At 33.8% G+C, this 13896-nt stretch overlaps 2 protein-coding genes across 2 annotated transcripts; both read left to right on the top strand.

The window, feature by feature from the left end:
- The first annotated feature begins 3266 nt into the window (after window positions 1–3266).
- On the top strand, window positions 3267–4030 carry LOC111481813. Its single transcript, XM_023127407.1, has 2 exons — window positions 3267–3457; window positions 3564–4030. The coding sequence occupies exons 1-2, from the start codon at window positions 3349–3351 to the stop codon at window positions 3914–3916; spliced, it is 462 nt and encodes a 153-aa protein (XP_022983175.1). The 5' UTR covers window positions 3267–3348; the 3' UTR covers window positions 3917–4030.
- Window positions 4031–7655: 3625 nt separating this feature from the next.
- LOC111480823 (B3 domain-containing protein Os03g0120900-like) lies at window positions 7656–10857 on the top strand. Its single transcript, XM_023126008.1, has 4 exons — window positions 7656–8938; window positions 9021–9081; window positions 9161–9251; window positions 10595–10857. Exon 1 carries the CDS (start codon window positions 7863–7865, stop codon window positions 8886–8888), a length of 1026 nt encoding a protein of 341 aa, XP_022981776.1. The 5' UTR covers window positions 7656–7862; the 3' UTR covers window positions 8889–8938; window positions 9021–9081; window positions 9161–9251; window positions 10595–10857.
- Window positions 10858–13896: the final 3039 nt, after the last annotated feature.

Below are 13896 nucleotides of genomic sequence, written 5' to 3'. Positions count from 1 at the left end.
ATTTGTTGGTTGGATGTCATTGCTTTGAGTAGGTTTAATCAGACAAATCAATCATTTTAACACATAACATGTTCTGTTTCAATTGTAACCATCCAAATCAAAATAATACAATATTTAATTACAAATTTGATCTCGTGATTTTGTGAAAATTAAGATTTTGTTTATATAGTTTTAAGTATTAGAACTAGTCTTGTCATTCCATAAAATTCTCATTCCCATAATTCTAAATATCTAGTCTATTTTCGAACCCAACAAGATTTTTTTTTTTTTTTTTTTTTTTTTTTTTAAGAACTCGAACCCTATATCCGAAACCCCCCAAACCCTACAAAATTTCACTTTAAATGATATTACAAGAGCTGGAACCCATGTTATTTTGGATTAGGTATGATATCAATTCAAATCACCCTTCAATCCAAAAACTTAAATTATGAATCCAATGGAATTACGTGCTGAAATTGGGTACACAAAATAAGGAAGATTTAAAGTAGTAAAGTATGGAGAGGTTTGTTGGGTTTGTAATAAATAGGTATACATTGAACTGCACATCACTTTAATTTAGAGTAAAAGAGTGGGTTGGTCTGCATGACCTGTAGCTTGTGATGTTAATATCGACAGGTTTGGGTGGGATGGGCCTAAATCACATTATTTAACCACTAAAGCAAAGCTTAATGAATTAATTAATTAGGGGTTAAATCAAAATAAAAGCTTGGTTGGTATAGTGCTGCCAATTGGACCCACTGATGACTCGTATTCCCCTTGGAAGAAATGAAGCCAAAAGGAGGGGTGGCCTACATGTACAGTTCACACCTTACACCAAGCTTTAACTAGAGGATTGTTGTAGGCCTATCCATATCTTTTGTTCATACCAATGGTATGTGTTTTTTCCTGTTGTTCTTGTGGAGGGTGCATGATTGAAATGTTGATAAGTTTTGCCTCCTTTGTAATCATTGCTCCTGAGTCATTGTGTTTTCAATATTTTCTTTCATTAAAAGCTTAACTTTTAGGTTTTGATACCTACTAAAGTTTCAACTATGATAGAGTTTAATGGTATATTGTTGTAAATTGTCACGAAGATTTGATTCATATTACTTTCGGTACATTTTCCACTTTGATTTATGAATCTATTTAATTTATTTGGTTTATCTCTCATTTATTTAGTTCATAACTCTTCTAACTTATCTTCCATTTTGGTACATGAATCAATTATGTCTAGGCCTCATATGAAAAGGGATGAGTCTTATATCATTATTGTTGGTTCGTACCATGTCTTATTCATATAGGAGTTTGTTTCTAAGTTATAGGCTCTTCTTAGGCTATACCCTAGCTTTACTTGGTTCACCTAAGCTCAACTTAGGATCCCAATATGAAATTGGTAAGGTTCTCTTTTCTTAGCATTACCTGAGTTGTCGGTTCTCATAATTCGTTCTTAGAATATATTGGATAGAGGTTCTATTAGCCCCTTTCATCATCATCAACACCATATAACTATAGCTAACAGGCCTTTGAGACACGACCATGTCATCAGTTTTAATCCTTAGTTCTCGTTATAAATGCTATTCTCAAATTTCTAGTAGGGTTGAGTTGGACATTTCCGGTGGCCCCATAGAGGAGGTTACAATTGTTTGTTAGGCTGGTTTGGTGTGGTGCTGATGTGGCGGTGATGGCTGCGCTTTCCTTTGAACTGGAGTGAGCGCAAACATGAACTCCAAGTTCGTTTCTGAAGCAGAGAGTTGTAGAGAAGAAGGAATGTATTGATTGGGTCTGGTTCTTGTATGGTTTGTACGTTTAGGACGATGAAATCAGTCCCGACTCATGTTTAGCAGCTTGAAATCAGGGACCCATTTGAGCATGGCAAGGGAATGGTGGAGCCCAACGCAGCCATGGACCCAGGTCTCATCTATGATTTGGGTACCATAGATTACATATAGATTACATAATGAATTTGAATTTGAATTTGAATTTGAATTTGAATTTGAATTTGGCAACCAACACTGCACCTACACTCCCACACTGCATCATTGTAACTCGTACTATAACAGATGTATATAGGGTTCAAAACTTGGGCCTAAACCCTAAGATAAAATAAACCCAAAGCCCATTAAATAGAAATTTGAGTCAAATAAATCCACTACTAAAACTTAGGCCCAGAGCCCACACAAACCCTATTGTCCAACCAATGGGCTGAAACCTCCCTTTTTTCTACGTTCATCACTCTCTTATATACAAAATTATGAGAAACAAATGTATTTTTAAAAAAATAAAATTTATTATTGAATCCCAACTTAAATAAACCTAAATTAAACTAAATCAGTCTAAACTGGGTTGAAGTACTGCAAGCCATATCAGAACTAGCTGGATCAAACCGCTTATTTAAGCTCGAATCTCCCTACGTGGATCGATCACGGGAGTTGCATGGGAGTTCATGTGTGTGACTTGTGGGCGGAGATGAGTGGCAATATGGTGGCGTTCAAGTTTGGCACCACAAGCAGCTTTACCAAGGGTGAACATTGATCTTGTGCGAGGGTGGCACGACCAGATTGTGGAATGCAATTAACATTGATTATATATGGATTAAGTTAACAAATTCAAAGAGACAGACTAGCCTATGGATTAAGTTAAAGGCTCATCAATTTTACCATTTTTTTCAACCTTGTTTGATTTTTATTATGTGTTTATAGTTCACTTTCTTACAAAAAGGGTATAAAATTGTTTCTAAATTCAATAATTTCAACTAAAAAGATAAAGTACAGAATTAGGACCCAATAAATTAATACATAAATTCCAATCTAGCCTTTATCTTTCTCCAAGTCCAATCATTTCTTATTGTGCCTTTTTTTCTATGGTAGTCCACTAAACATAGTTGTTTTTTTGAACTATTATTCAAATAAAATCTCTCATCATTTGCTATATGATTTGCTATATGCTATAGACTATAAGAACTCTAAGCCTGACCTCACAACTTTTTTGTTAGTCAAACTTGTCTGCCATACCAACATCACACTAGCTTAAAATATCTTTAATTAGTTAATATAAATACAAATTATAAAATACTAATCTAATGGTCTCATTTACTAAATTATCCGTCAATATGAATATTTAAATATCCATATCATCTATTAAAAAAAAAAAAAAAAAAAAAAAAAAAAAAAAACCTTGAGAATCACAAAAGGCAGCACAAACCCATTTGTGAAGCAATTCTAATCTCTTTTTTCTGTAGCTAGAGGCACAACAAGTGCCATGTATTAGCATTGAAGGCACCTCTTTATTCCCCTCCCCATCTTTTTATACCCATTTTTCTAACCCCTTCTTCAGCTCATTACCGACCTCTTTCACTTACACTCCACTCCAATGGCACATTCATACGACAACAACAATGAGAAGCATCGCGAGTTCGACCGCGAGGTTAGAGAAATGGTCTCCACTCTCACCGGTCGCTTGGGATTGATTCGAAAAGGAGGTAAAGATTCAAATATCTAACAGCAACGTAGTAATATTTAAATCGTTATTAAATGAAATTATGGTTAATCTTTGTGATGTTTGGTTTGGTTGCATCATCATACTAGGTTCCGCCCACCAGCATGAACTTGTCGACGACCAAGGCTCGAGCGTCATCACACTCGCCGGGACCAACACCGGTGCAACCATGCGAGCCGAGTTGAACGGGAAGACCACCAAGCTCGAGGAAGCAGGTGCGGACGAGAACGAGTCCCTGGCCTCCTACATTAACAGCAACTTCCAAGCCATCAACAACTCCATAATGTTCGGCGGCAGCTACACCGGCAACGACCCTGGAGTTCACATGGACATGTCTGATTACTACGAAGAAGGGCACAAGGCTGAGAAAGGAGCGGGTAAAGGCAAGAAAGTTGGGAAGGATAATGCTGAGTCCGGTGGCTCCTGGTTTTCCAAGGAATGATTTTTTATCCATTAAGTCATCATAAAACATATATATGTTAAGGGTTTTTTATCCATTAAGTATAATAATAATAATAATAATAATACCATATATGTACTAAAGAACAGATTTCCACTTGAGTTTTCCATTCTTAATAAACGGATTGATTATGTTGATATCAAATAGGCCTTAACTATATCTAATGCTCCCTCCCGATTGGGAATTGGTCAATTGGGATAATACATAAGTGATTTTGGTTAGCCCAATATGGAAAAATGAGTGAGAGGGAGGCCCATTTTGGAAGGAACAAAATCAAGCTTTTTTAAGTTCGGCCCACAGTCTAATACATAGTCTTAAATCACTCGACATCATTATATTTCATCTAACGAATTTTAAGCTTTCATGAACTACACTGTTCTTCGTCTATAAACACATCTCATGATCTTTCAAATTTTAATGAGACGTTAACTCGCTCGTGTGTCGTGTGTCTCTCAGCTCAAAACTTCGTAAAACCGAGTCTTCGTTCGTATCTAACAAACTCGTGGATGATCACATGGGAAGAACCAGTGATCGATGGAATAGAAGTAAGAAAAAAGAGGGATTATTGAACGTGGGATTGTGTGCATCCATGTCTTATCCAACCCATCATCCTAATTAACACACAATACTCTCTCCGCCAAGTGGAAGGTTGTAGGGTGTGCGGCGTGGTCCAAATTCCATGTGCATCTGCGCGCATCGGGGCGGGGCGGGGCAAGGCGAGGCGCGGCAAGGCAAGGCGCGAGCCTTTGCCTTTGCCTTTGGGCCTTCGTCTTTTGTGGTCCTTACTCTATCCTGCCAACCACCTACTTCCTATATTCACATCCATTTTTTTCCTTTTTACTTTCTCAAAACTCATTTTAATCCTCCAATTTAACCTAAAAACTACCCTTCTATCATATAGATACTATTAACGCTTTAACTGTATTCACAGTTTTAGATCATTTCGTTACTTAGTATTTTTTTTCTTTTGTATAATTATTCTATCATATATTTTACTAATACTTTAACCGTAATTCAACATTTGAGATCGATTCGTTAATCAATCATTATATTTTTTTTCTTTTTTCCTTTATGTTGAATCACTCGGTAGAAGTTTCTCATGCTTTAATCATATTTCGAGTTCTACATCATTTTGTTACGTGTCTTTACTTTTTATTTTCTAAATTTTTTCTTTATGTCCAATTATTCTGTCATAGATGTTATTATTGTTTTAACTGTATATACAAAGTTCAGGACCAATTTATTACGAGTGCCTTTTTTCTTTATGTCTAATCATCCGATCATAAAGGTTATTAACCCTTTATTCGTATTCTAAACTTTGTACCACAATTTATTATGCTTCATTTTTCTATTCATATCAAAATGACATAACCTAGCTTACTTTTTTTTATATATAAAATAGTGAATTTTTGAAATGAGTAGATTGCTTAATAAATCATTTATTCAATAATCAATTTAAATGTGATATAAAAGAAGTTGGTCAATGGCTTCAAATCACTTTAGAATAACTCTTTCATACAATAAAATTAATTAACAATACACATGAAAAAACTAAAGAACGTTGAAATTAATTTTTTGAAAAAAAAAATAATAAACTAAACATTAAAATTACTTTTTCTAGTTTCTTCTCTTCTTTTTATGATATTTGTAGTATTACTTCGTATAACCAAACAAATTGGGACGAAACTCACTTTTCAAAAGTTGTTACCAAAGTCTCTTTTTTAATTAAAATTATTTTAATTTAAACCCTATTTTATTCTTAAAAGTAATCGAAAGAAATAGAAATAGAAAGAAAGATTCTAACCTTTAGTACAAAGAACAAAGAACTCTTCAACAGATTAATACTGACGCTTTAGTTCATTGAGTCATCTCAACAAAGTGAGGGTTTGTCTATTTTCTCTCTAACTAAAATACTCGACTCGTGTAGCCACATCCAAATACTCGGTTGAATAAATACTATAAATTTGAATAATTCAAATTAACTTTTTTTTTAAAAAAAAAAACAATAATTCATTAATTAATTTAAAACTGTATTTTTGTTAGTTTAGGTAGGTAGTAGGGTAATAAAAAATTGTGTAGAGTATAAACTTAGGGTTATGGGTTATTTTCACTGCCTAGCTGACAATGTGGATCTGGTTGTCTTTTTTTTTTTTTTTTTTTTTAAGAGAAAAAAAATAGTAATTTAAATTCTCTCCATTAGGAATAAATTTGAATCTCCACCTCTAATTTCAATGCAATTCAATTGTTTAATTCTGAAACCAGCTTTGAATTAATTAAATTATTGTTTTTAAACTACGCATTCCACACCCTGAAAAGTCACCTGTCGTTTTGCTAAAACACATGTACCTTAATTAACCATTGGTTTAGAGATAATCCTGAATTATAATATAATTTATTTTCATTTTTCGTGCCTACTATAAGTTAAAATTGTTGGGCTTTATTTTATTCACGGGCGGGGGTTTAATATGGAAACATTTTGTCACCTTCTATCTTCAACTTGTTTTCTACTAAAACATTATCTTCAATACAATAATAATAAATAATAATAATAACAATAATAATAATAATAGTAATAATGAGTGACATATGTGGAAAGCTAATTCACTTTTCCTCTTTTTTTTTAAAAAAAAAAAAATTAATTTTATGTTTGTTTTGTTTTATTTTATATATGGGACGAATTGAAACACGTTTAGTTTTCTAAGCTTGTTCCAAGAATTATGATTTCATTAGATCTTCAACAACGTCTCTATTATTATTAGAGTTTTAACATTTTTCTTTTAATAAAAAATGTTCGTAAACAAATCTATTTGAATGATTATATTAAAGTTTACGTAGTAAATCAGAAAAATTAGGTAAAAAACAACCCTAGAATTATGTAAAAATTAAAATGACAATTTAAAAAAAAAAGGTAAGTGTATATAAAAAAAGGAATAAATTAAAGAGGTTTTAAGAAATTTAATTTGAGTGTACTTGGTTTATAAAAAAGGCTCCCCTAAACTAAACATTTCCATATGTCCATTACCCCAAAGAAAGCTTTTATTTTTGTTAATTTCCTTAATCAAATCCATTGCCCTTTCTCCCACTCTTAATTATAATCCCTTAATTATAATCTTAATTATAAACTAAACAATAATGAAGATTGGCTTAATCTTCATCTCATCTTAATATATATATAGTAGGTGAGGTAGTCAGACCCTAAGATATGTGTAGCCATTATCATAATTGTACGGACAAAAGAGTAAAAATTATTAGGTCGATTTTAAACTTTAGAAAGCGTATAATAATTTCATAATACAATATCAAAAACTTAATTATCCGATACAAAATAAAAAAAATTTAAGAACCACTTAAACACGAACTTCATAAATACTCTAAAAAAATCAATGCAACCTAAAATAAAAATAAAAAATAAAAAAAATGGTCCTTTTGTGGGGTTGATAGTTTTGCCACATTGAAGAATTATATATTCCAACAATAACCTCTCTGAAACAGCTGTCAAGAAACAAATTGAGGCAGTTCCCCACTCTTCTACCCCCTGCCCTATATGAGTTAGTGTATATATAAACCAGGCTACAGGGATGTTGACACAGACAGCCTCACATGAGCCCAACCAGCTCAATCCATGGGAACCCTCCTCTTCTCTTCTCTTTACCATAACTCTCTCTCTCTCTCCTCGCTTCCTTTCTCTCTCTCTCCTCGCTTCCTTTCTCTCTCTAAAGACCCAAACCAGAGAACAAATATTATTATTTTTTATTTTTTTTCTCTTTCAAAAAAAAGAAAAAAGTTTCAATTTTTGCAACTGGGTTTTGTGTTTCGCTCTTGTTTCTCTTCATTTTTTGTGTTTTCGTTTGTGGGTTTTGGGCTTTTTTCCTTTTTGTGCTGTTTTTAGTATAATATCTCGAGAGATCCATTATCTTTTTGGAAATTCATGGATTTGGGTTCGTGTTCTAGATTTCCGCTTCATTCAAGCACAGATTTTGAAAAGGAGGAGGAGCAGCAGCAGCAGCAGCAACGAGAAATGGAATCCAGCTCCCTTTTTGTAGAGAAAGAGCACATGTTCGACAAAGTTGTGACTCCAAGCGATGTGGGAAAATTAAACAGGTTGGTCATCCCAAAGCAACACGCTGAAAAGTACTTCCCGCTTGATTCTTCATCCAACGACAAGGGTCTTCTCTTGAACTTCGAAGACCGCTGTGGAAAATCGTGGCGGTTCCGTTACTCTTACTGGACCAGCAGCCAGAGCTACGTCATGACTAAAGGCTGGAGCCGCTTTGTTAAAGAGAAGCGCCTCGATGCTGGTGATATCGTCTCCTTTCAACGAGGCCTTGGTCATCTTGGTAAAGGTCGGTTTTTTATTGATTGGCGCCGCCGCCCACCTCATGCCCCGTTTGACACACCTATTACTTTTCACCACAACCACCACCTCCACGGCGGTGGAGCCGCCGGGGTTGCCCAAATTCCTCACCATTTTCACCTTCACCAGTGGAGTCCAGTTGCCACACCCTTATCTTTACCCAGGGACCACCTCCTCCACTTGCCGCAGAATAATAGTAATCATAATAATCTTACCCTATTTCATAATGATAATTTTAATCTCTATAATCATCATTATCTTAACCCTCCTCCCATCCGAGACGGCGGTGGTTCGCCATCGGTTTTGTACCATTTAAGATCTGCACCGCCACCGCCGCCGGAGGCGGTGGGCGGTGGTGCCGGTGGAATTGGGAAAGGTGCTGCTCCTTCTAAGACATTGAGACTTTTTGGAGTCAACATGGAATGTGCAGTGTCTGAAGATCAATCCGATGATGAATGTGACATAACAACCTCGACTACGACAATGTCACCTCAATTCCGCATTTACGATGGAATGCCAATGTCGATACCGATATCGATGCCTAACAGTAACAACAAGCTGACGACCGACTTTTTCAATAAAGGGAAGTCGTCGAATTGAATCCACACCTCCAAAAAGCTTCACGAACAAACGAGGAAGATAATCATATTGTAGGTGATCTAACCAGTTTTAGTCCATTTTCTAGTTGGGGATGAGTTGAAAATTTGAATATGTTCTTGGTTTTTTCTGTAGGGCTCTCTTGGATTAAACCTCAGCGACAAGAATCCATAGAACACGTAGTGTAAACTGAAATGTAAGTTCAAGAACATGAAGAACTGATGTTTTTACAGAATTTCAATTCAATTGATTCATTGTTTGTTATGTTCTTGTAGGTAGCGATGGCTGTCTCTACTTGGTTGGACAAATGGCAAAGCCCATGCAAGTTTTGGCAGAGAAAAGTTTCAAAGAGATGGCTTTTAACAGGTTGGCTAATGGCTTATAAATTAATATATACATTCTAATCTTCATATTATATTATATTCATTCATTACTTAAAAAAAAACCCTTTAATTATTTCTTCTTTTCTCACTTTCTAATCTTGTCTGGTAATTATGATGATGAAATGAATGTGTTTGTGCTGAATAGTATGAATTTTTTGTTTTTTTTTTCCTTCTTTTTGTTCTCTCCTCACTTAAACCAATTATTGGTCTTCTAAAAACACACTAAATTACTGTAGTTTAGGCACTAGATTTTCTCCCCTATTGTCCCATTTCAGTCGAATTATTTGCATTGTTTACTTGGGTGTATAAATCTCTCTCTAATCTAGAGAAAAAGCCTGAAAGGAAAAATTCAAAGAGAACAATATCTACTAGCGGTGGACTTGGACGGTTACGTATACTATTTAGTATACGAAAACTTTCAATTTTGATGTTTGTGTACTTGAATTTGATTTGGTTGACTTTGTTTCAACAAATTCATGAGTAAAAGTAAGCCCTTATGTGGAATGGGATTTAAGATATGAAAATGACAGTTCCATATATGGATATATATTTAACACATTTTCTGGAGGGACTAATCCCAATCAATTAACAATAATTGAAGGATTAAATGCAAAAAATAGACTTTTAGGGAGTGACCCCGTGGCTAGCTAGCTAAGTTATTGCTATCTCACTCCAAAGATCCATTTTTTTTAGGTCATTTATTGCTTATTTACACATAAAAACACGTGATCCAAGTATTTATATGCTATTTAATTCTTCAAATATTTAGTATTTATGCTCCTAGCTAGCTATTGATGATCTTACTCCTATTTCCCTATTATTATGTGGTTTTGTTATAAATTGATTAGCTAGTAGCTTAATAATGCACTTGTTTATTATGAACAAATTTTCTTGTTTTTCTTCTAATGGCCATAAAATCATACCATTTACTACTACCACTCATCAACAGATTCTTGGTTGCATTCATTTAGTACTTTTTCATATCCAAAATTCTTTGTTTTTGACATGAATTAAGGCTTTTTAGCATGAGAATTCAGAGAAATGAACTGCTTCTATATATATATTTGTCTTGCCTTCATGATGATGTGATTAAATTGATGTAGTGATTTTAGGGTTGGTCGAAGTGTTGAAGCATTCTTTGGACCAAAAAACATAGCAGTTAAACCATAACAGACAACATAGGAACACAAATGCTGCTGTCCAATTCTTGTTTTTTATATTGTTGATCATCTCATGAATGTTTTTTTTTTTTTTTTTTTTTTTTTTTTTTTTTTTTTTTTTTTTTTTTTTTTTTTTTTTTTTTTTTGTTCTTTTTCTTTTGTGCAGTTTTGGATATGGCAGTGGAAGCAAATGCTTTCTTTTTCTGGTGATTAAATGCTTCATTTCTGTTGACAATCACAGTCTCACAAACAAGTTTGGTTTTGTTTATAGGTTTTGACATCTTTGTTCCAAGGTGTGTTTTTTGTTCTGACAATGTTCTAAATTTGTGTCTCTTTGTGTAGAACATTATTGTAACATGCTTTTAGTTTGTAATATTTTAGGGAAAAGTTTAGAGGGAAAAAGAATTGAAGTGTTTTTTTTTCTTTTAAGGGAGATGCTTATTCACAGGGTTTTATTATCAATAATAATGAATGATCTATCTCCTTTAAATTAAATAAAAGTAAATTAATACATCTCAGAGTTGGTTTGGCTAGAAGACTCAATATGTTAACTACCTATCAATAAATTCAAGAATTACATTGCAAAGTTAAAAGACATACAAATTTGTTAAGTTCACGAGAAAAAAGAATTTACGAAGAAGGACGACAAAAGGGATTAATACGATACATTTAAAGTAAAAGAGAGGTAATGACAAAAAACTTAAGTCCACCGCTAGTCGATATTGTTCTATTTGGGTTTTCTCTTTTGGAGTTCTCCTCAAATTTTCTACACCTTTAAAAATAATGTTTCGTTCTTTTCCTAAACCGACGTGGGATTTCACAATCCATCCTCTTCGAAGCTCAATCTTCTCGTTGACACTCGTTTCCTTCTTCCATATATGTGGGATCCCTCAATCCACCCCATCGAAGCCCAGCGTGTTTGTTGGCAAACTGCCTCTTGTCCACCATTTCCGAGCTCAATCTCCTGGTTGGTATTGGATTGGAGTTGAATTATTAAAAAAAAGGAAGGAAGTGGGGAGTAGGAATAGGGGATGGAGATGGTTGATGAGTAGAGGTGAGTAGAAAAGAGGGAGGGGTATATGTGGTATAAATGTGGGGTAGGGGGCCAGTTTATAGGGCATATAGACATAGCATCTAGAGTCTAAAATCCATTCATTCATTCATTCATTCAATGATTCATTGATTGGATGAGGTGAGTGGAGGAGGGGGGGGCATGACGCAGTAGGAGGAGCAGCTAAACAAAAGGGCATGCAGTGAACAGTAGCAGAGAGTAGATAGGACTGCCCCCTTTTGGTTGTACGATTTGTAAGGCCATTGCCAATGCCATTGCCATTGCCTTTGCCATTGCCATCATATCATCAAACACTTTATTCTAATGAAATGGGATCTCATCCCTCATTTATTGTTCTCTCCCAAACCCACAAACCCCATTCTCCTTCTCCTTCTCTTCTCTTCCTGTTTTGTGTGCTTATTATTATATCACCTCAACATCCAAACATGATCATCACCTTCTCATCACAGCATACAGTTGGCATGCGCTGTGAAGAAGGCTGATGATACAACAAACAATCAAACAAACACAGAGTAGCCTAGGTTAGGATAGCATAGCATAGCATAAACACATATGGGTATTTAATTAATTATTGCTGCACGCACCCTTAACACTCTCACTCCGCACCAGATCCCATAAAAACCAACTATATATTATAAATATATTATAATGTATTTGTGTGTATAAATTATATATATATATATATTGTTGAGAAAGAGGAAAAAATTAATTTTTATTTTCGATACTAAATTATAAGTTGAGTGGTTTTCCCATTTTTAAAATTATGTATTTTTTTTAGAGTAAGAAGATTTAGCAATTGGAGGAAGAAGGGACATAAATTAGTATCCCAAGAAGTAAAAAGAAAAATAATAAACAAAAAAATAAAAGCATGGGCAGTAGTGAGCAGGTAGGTATGTGGACCATTAAAGATAAAAACTTTTTTTTTCAAAACAAAACGACATAATTCCACCTCATTCACTCTCCACGCCATATCAATCCTTCTCCTAAAAGACATAACTCATTTTTTCTTTTTCTTTTTCTTTTTTAGATGAAGCTTGCTCTTGTCAAATTTTGGAGATGAGAATGTGTTTGATTCATGATGGGATAATAAGGGTAGAATGTGGTTTATAAGAAAAAGACAAGTAAGGTAGACGATAGACTTGTCATTAGGCTCTGATACTTATGTTAGTAAGAATGTAGATACTTATTTGTAGTGGGAGTTTTTCTTCTTTCCTTCTAGGGTTAGGGTATACGAGTATTGAGTTGGTGCTAGAACGTGGGCTTGGGCTTCGCCCCAACACTCTCTATTCCTCTTTCTTTCGTGGTTCGGTTCTCTTCCCATGTCTATTTTTATTTTGTTTGAGATTTTCTTCTTTGTTTGGCTCTTAGTTCCTCTCGTCTTTTACAATCCATTATAGTTAGAATTCATGATTTGACTTTGTTGTAGTTGTCCCTTAGGTGTTATTTTGATATTTCTCAGTTTTTGACATTTTAATTTTCCTTCAAATTATCCCTAAAATTGTTATCATACTTATTCAAGAATATTCTAATCTTCCTCGAGTATCAATTTCTTGTTTGAATTCTATTTCTTAGCCTAATTTACTAGGTTTCAAGGGGATCATTGAGTCATCGTTAGGATTGTCATCCAACTCTGTAACGATGGTTTTGGTCTTCTTAGAGACAAGATTCACTCTATTACTTAAGATTTGTATTTGTGACAGGGAGAAGAGGGTTAACATACTTTTTTTTATTGGGGTTTTCCAAATTGATTTTTTTTTTTAAAAAAGTAAATTGTTACCTATTAAATGGCTTAGAAAAATTATAACCTCAAAGGCATTTTAAAAATCAATTAATGGATATAATTTAGACTTATTAAATTTCTTTTAATTTCCAAATTTTACTTTTAGGTCTAGTTTTTCTTGGTCTCCGAAGTTAGCTATATACAAAGATTAGGTGACCAAGAGTTGACAAATCAAACCACATAAAAACCTTATAATAGCAATATAAATATAAAATTTGATTAAACCCAAGACTAGATCAATGAAATATAATGATATAAGTCCTAAGTCCACAAATAGCATACAATATGACGTGAATGTGCACGTAGACATAAAATATATAAAGTCAAGTAATAATAAAACAGAAACTAATTGAATTATAGTGTCAACTCGTCCCACGTGTCAAATACAGGGACAGGGAAATAAAAGAAGGAATAAGTCGTTGATTTAAAGTGTTCATTATTAAATAAGTTTAATATTTTTTTTTTCTAAAATAAAAATAACCAACAACGCGTGAAGAGTTTATTAAATATCACACAACTATATGCACACGTGCGCCAATAATATATATAAGTTTGAATTTTGATTCTTATGAATTTGTATGATTTTAAATATTTTAATTTAAAGCATATAAATTGT

The sequence above is a fragment of the Cucurbita maxima genome, unplaced genomic scaffold, assembly GCF_002738345.1.
Source record: "Cucurbita maxima cultivar Rimu unplaced genomic scaffold, Cmax_1.0 Cma_Scf00001, whole genome shotgun sequence".
Classification (NCBI taxonomy): domain Eukaryota; kingdom Viridiplantae; phylum Streptophyta; class Magnoliopsida; order Cucurbitales; family Cucurbitaceae; genus Cucurbita; species Cucurbita maxima.
The sequence above is the reverse complement of the archived record's forward strand: the minus strand, read 5'-3'. Positions and strand labels throughout refer to the sequence as shown.